A 10,017-nucleotide genomic window follows, 5' to 3' on the forward strand; every position below is an offset into this window, starting at 1 on the left:
GCGCAGCTGGGCCTGGGTCACAGACGCTCCAGGCACATCTCACAGACAAACTAAGTGGAAACCAGAACGGGGCTTTAGGGAACCTAAGGTAGAGTGCAAGAAATCAACCCAGGTCCACTTCTAAAGGCTTGAGCATGGGGGCCAACAGTGAACCCCGCCCAGGCCTGGCTGCACCTACCTTGTGGGTTAGAGTCCTCTGGTTCAGACTGCTGGGCCATACTGGGGCCGGTACTGCTTGTCTCTGAAGCTAACAGATCAATCAGCAGAGGCTAAAGCAGGGTAAGGGTTTGATAAACAGCGGTCAGAAACCCTGGACACAGGACCACCATGGCCACTGAGAGAAAAATCTTGGACAGACTTTCTCTTTAAAGAAAACAAGTTTTATTTTTATAATCAGAATATTCTAATAAAAATATTATTATAACATTACTCCCTCTGTCCTCTGGGCTGAGGAGCAGGCATGCTGCTGAGGGCCTTCACACTGGCTCCCTGAGGTAGGTGTGGAAGGACCCATTGCCCAGCCTGCGGGCAGCCCATGCTGCCAGAGATGCCCACTGCACCCCTTCCAGACATGGGCGGGACTTCTCCCTCTGTGCTGTCAGGTCATGCTCCCAGACTGGCACGCAGGTGACTACAGGAGGGTGGATGGGCGGGCACAGAGCCTGCCTAGAGGGTGCAGGGCCAGGAAGAAGGCCTCAATGGCACAGCAACAGACACCTGAGAATTCACCCTGACGGGCACCTCTGCAGGTAAGGTGGGCAGCATCAGACAGACAGGGGCCCAGGGCCCTGCAGGGCTGTAGTCTGGCAATGGCCATCCCATGGGAAAGGGGGTAGCTCCAGGCATCCCATCAGTGACACTGTCACAGAGAAATACTGTCATTGTCTCCAAAGAGAGCTACTGACCAAAGCCAGTCTCTAAGTAAAAAACAGATTTGGAGTTCTTGGTGATGATGGTCTTGCCTTCATAGTAGAACAATCCCAACAGGACATGGCACAGTGCTTCGACTGGAGGGCAACGGGCGGGGCTCCCAGAGAGGAAGGCAGACGTCTGTACCCGTCCCAGAGTAAGGCACCTGGCATGGAGTGGCTGCAGAGATTCCCAAGAGTGTACCCTTACTTCTCATGGCCTTCCTCAAGGCACAGCAGGGCCTGGGCTGGAGAAGATGCTGTCTGGTGCCCTTGGCAAGTGGGCCCAGGGGCCTGAGGAGACCCAAGTGCTGGTGGCTCCCGAGGCTGGCAGGCGGTGGCTGTGGCCCTAGGCAGGACGCGCCTCACTGCATCCTGTCAGGCTGTAGCTGAGGCGCCTGGTACTGCAGGAAAGTGGTGCCTGCAGGGGCAGCGGCAGACAAGGCTGGGGGCATGGCAGCTGGGTAGCCATAGCCCACGAAGCTGGTGGCTGTGGCAGGCGAGGCGGCGTACGGGTACTGGTCATAGGCGGCTGGAGGATACTGGGCATAGGCTGGGCTGCTTGGTGTATACTCAAGGTAGGGTGAGGACAGTGACGGGACAGGGGTGGCAGGTATCACCACGCTGGGCTGCACGATGGCTGGCGGGTAGATGTAGTGGGGAGTCAGCCTGTGGGCCAAGCAGAGTGTCAGGGGCTGTAGGAGAAAGGAAGGCAATGGCGGCAGAGTGGGGGAGGCCAAGGGACCCGTGCCCTGCCCATCTATAACTCCATCTCCAAGACAGTTTCAGCAACATGCCACCTGTACTCTGACACCAGGGCCTTTGCACGAGCAGTGCCATTGCTTTACACGCCAAACACCTGTTCTCAGTGTCTTCCTCCTCAACCTAGGCCCACCCCGCATCTCCCACCAATACCCACTGAACAGTGTTTAAACACGCAGCCTTTGTTTAAACCAGGAATCTCAAGACTGTGAGGAGAGAGACGGTAACAACTCAAGGCAGGCCTGAGAAAAACCATGGGGGCAGTGCAGCTCACATGCCAGACACCTACCCCTCCCAGTGACACCCACGCTCCTTAGCCACCCACCAGCTCCTGAACAGCAGGAACTCCTCCCTCATGGAGTCCTTACTCAACTCTTGCCAGGGAAGGCTGGGCAGCAGGGTTGCAGGTACACCCACTGCAGGATGGAGGGCACAGGGTGCTGGTGTGCTTGGTTTGTGCCCTGCTAAGTAACAAGATGCTCCAGGGGCCTTATCTAATGTCCCATCAGCACAGCCATTTTAAAGTCAGGAGGGCTGAGTGCCCTGTGCCAGGTGACCACATAGGTCCTGCAGCTTGTAATTGGAAGGCACCTGGAGACCCGAGCTCCCACCCCACACCCTCAGAAACTTGGGCACCAGCTGCGGCTCCCTCAGGAAGCACAGCATGACTACAGGAGAAACTGAGGCTGGGCAGCCTCTCAGGACCTCAGCCATGTCTACAGCAGTGCCCACAGTGTGCACTAAACACCTGCAGAGGGGCTGCTGGTGGCATCTTCCAGTACACAGCATGGGGGGTGCCACCAAGGGTGTCAGCATGCAGCTCACTCGCTCTCATGGTGTGTCTAAGCTGTGCTCTGGGCCAGCTGCAGCCTCAGCTTCCCATAACATCTTTGAGGCAGGCCTAGCACACAGCCTAACTCCAGAGAGAGGCTCTGCTCCAAAAGAAAAGGCTTAGCTGCTCCCCAGTGCTGCTGCTCTGCCCACACCCAGCCCTAGGGTGTGCACATCTCTGGAGAGAGCACACCCAGCAAGACACACTCAGTAAGTCCCAGCAGCTTGTTTGAGATCACAAATAACCAAAGTCACCCAAGAGACCAGGGAATGGCATCCAATCCCACCCCAAGCAGGCTCCTGCCCATAGTAACACCTCTGAAAGATGAAACTGACGGGTGAGCTGCAGACTCCGGGCCTAGCCCACCTAACACGCACAGGTCCAAGAGATGACGGCTTCCCAAGGATGCCCCAAGGAGGATGGTGCAGAGAGCGCCTAGCAGAGACAGAGGGAAGAGGTGGGGTCTACTTGTGGGGTCTGAAATCTTTGAAAGGCTTGAGGAGCACACGTGCACGATTAAAGAGAATTCTAGTTGCCGGGCAGTGGTGGTGCATGCCTTTAATCCCAATACAGAGCAGGGGCAGGAGGACCTCTGTGAGTCCAAGGCCAGTCTGGGCAGTGAGTTCCATGACAGTCAGGGCTACACAGAGAAACCTTATCCACCCCTCACCCAAAAAAAAGCTCTAGTCACCAAAGCAGCATCCCAATACCTGCCGCAAGTTGCAAATGGACGCGTGGCATGTGTGGCCTGTGTGGTTGAGCATTGACCAGCCATGCAGTGGGTGGCAGAGAGGCAAGCAGCAAGTATCATTGATGAATTCAAGTGATATGCATGCGCAAACAGGCCAGAGATGGGTGCCGGTCATCTTCCTGGGTCACTCTCCACCTTATAGATTGAGGATGGAACTCTTACTTGAACCCAGACCTCATAGATCTATAGCCTCACTCTGGGGACCCTGTCAGTCTTTCACACGCTGGGGTTACAGGTAGACTGCCATGGGATCCAAACTGTGGCCATCACATGTGCAGCAAGCACTTACTACCTCTTCATCTCCACAGCCCCAGCAGCAGCCCCAGCAGCAGCCCCAGCAGCAGCGTCTGATACCACAGGTACCAAAGGGACACGGGTGAGGCTGGGGCAGAGCTAGGAAAGCCACTGGAGTGCACACAGGGAGGCACAGCTAACACAGGTGTAACCCTGCATGCTGTTTAGAGCTTCTGCACCCAGCTGCCCTCTCCATTTCAAAGGGCAGGGGCAGCTGACCAGACATTGCCAGGACACCAATCACCAGCAGTGGTCAGCATCCTGTATACCACAGGGCAACAGATGTGCAGTTGTGAGGCCAAACAGCCTTTGGCAGGAGCCCCAGGTAGTGTCTGCCCTACCTCCTTGACTGGAATGGCGCTGCTGTGGATTCTAACCCTACCTCTGGGCTGCACGATACTTCCTCAGATTCCTGCCAGGACAGAGTCATGAACAGAACACATGGCTGAGTTCTGCAGGAAGAGGTGGAGGACAGAAACCCAGAGCTCAGGAGAGGCTGCAGGAAAGTGGAGCCCGGGCAGGCCGCAGGGAGGATGCCCACGCAGGAGTACACACGACAGGACTGGGAGGTAGGGCTTCCCCTTACCACTCAGCTGGCCTACAGATCCCTAAACCCTGCTCAGACCAAAGCCTGAACAGCAGTGGATCCCACAGCACCTAACACTCCTCACCTGCCTCAGCCTGGGGTCCAGGGCCATTTCCTGCACTGTCCCCCAGCCTGGCCTGACCCTCCTGAAACCAGAGCTCTGGTAGAGGGTGCTGCTGGATGCCCGCTCCCCACCGGGCAAGACCGAGGCCTCGCTAGATCAGCAAAGCTTACATGATGTCCCTACCTGGGTGTCAGGCGGGAAGCCCCACCTGGCCCCTGGGACTCAAGCACTGAGGCTCCAACAGAGTTATGCTTTTAACTTCCCAAAACATGGGTGGGACACCCTTACCCAATCCCTCTAGGGGTGGCGTTTGTTAACACTGAGGTTCCCTGCTCTGCCCACCTGGAGGACCTGCCCAATCCTGTACACCCTAAATGCTCCGGGTCTCTGCATGCTCACCTGTACTTTCCTTGAGGTCTCTGCCAGGCACTACTGTGGTGCCTGACACAAGGCAGGTGAAAATGACTCAGACTATCCAGTCACCTGCTTATGCCACATGCCGCTGGAACCACAGTTCTAACAATCCTTTAATACCAGTGCTCAGGAGGCAGAAGCAGAAGTGGATCTCTGAGTTCAAGGCCAGCCTAGTCTACAAAACAAGTTCCAGGACAGCTAAGGCTACTCTGAGAATACTCCACACTACGGCCAACACCACAGACATCCCGGTTAAAAGCAGCAGAAGCTGGGACGGGGCCTGCACACCAGAGAACACTCTGGCACATGGATCACTCTACTTTAAAAATCCCACCTGAGTTCTAGCCCTGCGCCCAGTCCATGGGTGACCCTGGTCCCAGAGTGCAGACTGCTGCAAGCAATGTGGAAGTGCCATGTTGTCCAGAGACATCCCCAGTGCTGCTCAGACTCAAATGCCAGCCACCATTCAACCACTCTCATGTCCAGCCTAGCAAGGGTACCGGCCTCCTAACCTCCTACCCCAGCAGTACGGGGCCCTGAAGGACTCAGTGCCTCCACGTCCCAGCATGCCCACCCACCCAAAGCTTTCCAAAGCCACTGTCACTCTCCCCCACTTCCTACCTCTGGGCCAGCAGACTCCACTTGGCCTAGCCCACTAAGTCCCTCATATACCACTTAAAGACTTCAAGACTACATTACTCCAGGGACCAGAACCAGGGACTAGCACCATCCCACTGGACCGAGAAGCAAATCCAAACCGCTCCCGGGGCTTCCGACACGAGAGCCCATACCCACCTCTCCAGCCTGGATGATCCTGCTGTGCCCAAACTGCAGCCACCCCGAGGTGCTGACACCTGGGGTACACGACCAAAGGTTCTCCCCCGCCCCCCCCGCATCATCTTGCGGGCCCCTCCTGCCCCTTTTATTTTCCACACCAAAGCACCCTATCCTTTTATTTGTATGAACCTTCATGGCCATGCAGGCTGAGTTTCCTTGCTCCATTATCCCTAAAGGCCCAGAATAGCATCTGTGGACATCTGAGCACCCCGGGGCAAGCCAGAAGGCCCAGGCATGAGACAGCAGATAGAGCAGCAGCCTCAGACACCAGCAGGGACACAGATCTGTCTGTCAAGTTCACAGCAGACAGTCTGACCTGCCATCCTTAGTCGCCTGCCTGCTTTAGTCCTGTGGCATCCTTATCAGTCCTCGGAATGACACGCTTACAGGCCGCTAGATCTTCACCCCTGTGAATCCCAGACCCCTGGCAGCATCAGGGCCCAAGGGGAGGTCAAGTGAACAGACACCTTTCATGCTCCGCCTGTCCAGCCTTACGTGCTGAAATCTAAAGGTGGGGTAACTCACTCTCTCCAGAGTGCTCTGCCACCAGCTTTTTCGGGTTCACTCCCATCCAGGCCTTGGCTGAGAGCAGATGCCACTGTCTCCTCACACCGAGGGTTCCATTTCCGCATTCTTTTCAGGGAATCTTCTGTCCTTTCTCAAGCCAGGGTGGCCGGGGACAATTAAACCCACCCTAAGTAGCAGCAGTAGCAGCAGCAGCAGCAGCAGCAGCAGCAGCAACAGAAGAAGAGTTCCTAGGCCAGAGGCCACCAAAGGAGTCTAAATTCTGGAGCTTTGGGGACCCTCTTGCCAGGGAGACCTATGTGACGCTAGGGGAAGGATGGCTCAAGCTCTCAGCTTCCTAGTGGTGTCTGGTTTGGGGTAACACTGAGCTATCAAGCTACAGAGGCTGAAGGGAAGAGCCCAGAGTGGGCTGCTATGGGTGCTGGCCAGGGTTGACAGCTGGGTCTGTAGGGTGGGGCCAGGAGAACCTGACCTACTGGGAGGGAAGAGGTGGCCTCTCCTCCCATCAAGTCCAGAGTCAGGCCAACAAATAAACAGCCAGATGCACTTGGCTGACTTGGCCTATGGTCCAGATCTCACTGCCTGTTTCCCCACTGTAAACTAAGGGTACCACCGGCACATCTGGGATGCTGGCTACCCCCAGAAGAGAGATAGGAGCTCTGCAGTGGCATCTGAGACATCCATCTCCCCACCCTGAGCACACAGCTACTGTGGCTACTACTAAGGAGGGTTCAAAGTGAGCGGTGTCAATGCAGGCCCTGCCCCCGTGTGTGAAGCCCAGCTTTCAGAAAACTCACTGACCACAGCCCAGGAGGGCCCATTTCCCGAACATGAAGCCACACCGAAAATAAAAACGAAAAAGGCAAATGAGCCCATTTCACTTTTTTCTTTCTCCCTGGGGGCCTTATGCCTGGGTGCTGGAGGCAAGCCTGGCAACTTACCAGCAGCCCCAGCATTGGGGTGGGGCGGTGATGTGATTCGTGTGTGGCAGCCTGGCAGGCCTCCTGGGAATCCCCTGTGAGGGGGACACCAGGCTCTCTGGGGTGCACAGCAGCTGGGTGAGTGTAGGCAGAGAGAAGACACACCACAGTGGGAGCCAGCTAAGAACCTGCCCAAATCCCACCTTAGGCCTGCTAGCTACAGTCTTAAGTTGTACGGCATTCTTCCTCTAAGGTCAAGTCCATCTACTGTCCACCCTGGAATCGTAGCCCTCCTCCCCAGGTCTAGTGGTCCAGGTGATTCTGTCTCAGGCTAGATGGCAGCTGTCCCAACGGAAGGCTTTCTGGCTCAATGCAGCAGTAGAGGGATGCCCTCAAAACAAACCTGAATCCCAGCACTTGGAAAGCAAGGGATTGCTTGTAGTCCAGGAGTAGAGAGCTTATCTAGCATGCATAAGGCTGGGTTCAAGTCCCAGCTCCAGAGAAGCAAGAGGCAGAGGCAGGGACCCAGGAGTTCACAGTCTGCTGGGCTCCATATGCTGAGCTAGAAGACCCTGCCTGGTTTAACAAGAAAAAAGAAGCGATGGTGCATGACTTTGACCCTAGCACTTAGGAAGCTCACTGGTGGTTCAAGACCAACCTGGGTTGCATGACAAGACCTTGTTTCAGAAAAAGGACCCACATACTGCTGGGCTCTGGCCTCTGTTCCCATATCACCACCACCCCACAGTCCCTTCCTCTACAGCTTTTATACCAACCCTGCATGGTTCTTTCTGTCTCCCTTGCTGCAAGTCTCCTGGGAGAGGACACTGTGGTCACACCAGTGGAGCTAGGGCCCCTGACCTGACACAAAGGGAGGATCAGAACCACTCTGCAGACTCCCAGCCTGTTCCCAGCTGACACCAAGTCTACAGGAGGGCTGGGGGAAGGGAGCAAGGCCACTCTCCCAAGGGATGCCTCAATTCCTGAGCCACGATCTGGGGGCCAGAGGCCACCTGGTGGACCTCTGTGCCATGGACACATCTCTGGGGCTAACTGAGCTATGGACTCTCAGCCTCAGGCTTCAGAAGCGCTACCCTGGGCACCTGGCAATAACTGAACTCTGAAAGGAACCCAAGAGCGCCCGAGGCTAGCTTCTTGTCCCAGCAGACAAACAACAGGTGCAGCAGCACAGGCAGCACACCCTCTGGGAGGGTCAGACAGCCAGCCCACGCCTGCCTCCAGACAGGCTGCCAAACAGGAAGTGATGACGGGGGAAGCAAGTAGGGCCACCCCCAAGATAACCCACAGGTGGTGGGGTGAGCATGCTCACACCTGCTGCTCTGGGCCTGGCTTAGTGCCTATAGTACTTCCAACTCCTCGCTGCCACACCCCTAGAGAGGCCTCCTGAACCAGAGCATGCAACACACCTGCCCCTCCTACAGCCTCACACCGGCCTCACCTTTCACTGCCCTCAGTGAAATTAGGGCAAATCCCTCTGTAGGGCCGGGCCAATTCCTTCCTCCAACCTCCCCTCACTGGCTGGCTACACAGTCTGTGCAGGAAAAGAGGCTGGCACAGTGTGGGACTCTATGGGGACCCAGACACTATGGCCCTCACAATGTGAGACCTATGGGGACCCAGACACTATGGTGCTCATTTACACTGTAACACACACAGCTCAACTGGAAAGTCAGATAACACAGCACTGTTCATTCCTGAGAAGCACCCCCAGTAGCACCCTGTCTAACTGCAGTGGTCCTGGCCATACTGGGCACTGGGTTGGGGATGTCTGTCTCACCACCCCCCCCCCCCACCTCTAGTCCACAGGTCTGGTGACATGAAATCAGGACAAACATCACCATATGGGTACCAGGTTCATACCACAGAAAACACAGTCTCTAAAATGAAGACTATGGGAAAGAAAACCCAAGCCAGAGAGAGGACCCAATTGTTGTTGGTCTCGGGGACATGAGTTCACTCATCCAAAAACTGTCACGTGAGCAAGGGAGGTGCTGGGAAGAGAGGGATGGGCCTGGGTGGTCCTAGGGAGAAGGCAGGCCTACAGTCTATGTGGCCCCAAGCTTAGGCCTGTTGTTGGATCATCCAGGACAAACCCCAAGGCTCTCCATGGCCTTGGGATCAACACACTCCACACACCTTGCTCAGTCATTCCTTAACGTGGCCCTGTCACTTTGAATGCTGCTGTCTGGGGAGGTGCAGCCTGACACCCAGCAGGCTTGGGACTCTGGCTTGACCTCAGCAGCCCCTAGGGCCTGGCCTGGCCCTATTTTGGGAAGAAAGGATCAGAGTGTCTGGGCATCTTTCCACAGCAAGGTTCCCCTTAAGAACAGGGAGAACAGCCTGTTGGAGCAACAGCCCTTCAAATATAGCTCAGGAGAGGTTCCAAGGGCTGCCAGGCCAGAGACATACCTCGGCTCTCCATCAGCCGTAGGCTGAGTGTGGGCAGACACCCTTGACCCTGGGAAGCCCTGACAAACATAACCAGGGTGGGGTAATCTCAGCCCTCCCCTCCCATCTGCACTGCTGACTGTGTCCCAGGGCTGGAAAAGACCCCATTGCTGGAAGGTCCTGGGCCACTTATCCCCAGCAGGGATTACCAACACAAGGCTGGCAAAAACTATTGCAATGGCTGAGGAAAGCTTCACCAGACACCAAGCCTTGTCCCACAGATTCGGTTACATGACGGACAGGCACAGGCTGTACAGCCAGCAAGGCTGTACAAGGCCCGGTCAACAAGCAGGCATGGGGGCAAGCAGATAGGGACCCAGGTAAACAGCAAAGCATCATGTTCTCAAGAGTCTTCATAAGCTGACGGGTAGTTCTGACCAGACAGGTGAGGACCCCAACAGTGGTTTGGCTCATAGGCGGGTTGTGGGGGTCTTAAATGTCAAGGGTCCAGAAGCCCTAGGAAAAAGTACAGTCACGCAGGCGCCTGCAGGCTCTGAGCTGCCAGGGTTCCAGCTCCCACCAGGCCCTCAGCCAGGGTAGCCCAAGGCTGACTGACAAAACCAACCGCTGAGTCAGGCCCAGCCAGGCCAGCCTGATTGTTTGCAAAAACAAAGGGAGCCGCTGACAGCCCAACTCTGCCTCCCAGCTGGGAGGG

General features: G+C 56.1%; 1 protein-coding gene across 1 annotated transcript in view; it reads right to left on the reverse strand.

Annotated features, from left to right (window-relative positions):
* Positions 1-431: 431 nt before the first annotated feature.
* The window catches only part of Rbm38 (RNA binding motif protein 38), a 13,153-nt gene continuing 3,567 nt past the window's right edge, over positions 432-10,017 (reverse strand). Inside the window, exon 4 of the mRNA XM_005362803.2 lies at positions 432-1,577. Coding sequence (XP_005362860.1) covers positions 1,274-1,577 — 304 coding nt within the window. The 3' untranslated portion in view covers positions 432-1,273. The remainder of the gene's footprint in view (positions 1,578-10,017) is intronic.

Source organism: Microtus ochrogaster, linkage group LG8, assembly GCF_000317375.1.
Source record: "Microtus ochrogaster isolate Prairie Vole_2 linkage group LG8, MicOch1.0, whole genome shotgun sequence".
NCBI classification, from domain to species: domain Eukaryota; kingdom Metazoa; phylum Chordata; class Mammalia; order Rodentia; family Cricetidae; genus Microtus; species Microtus ochrogaster.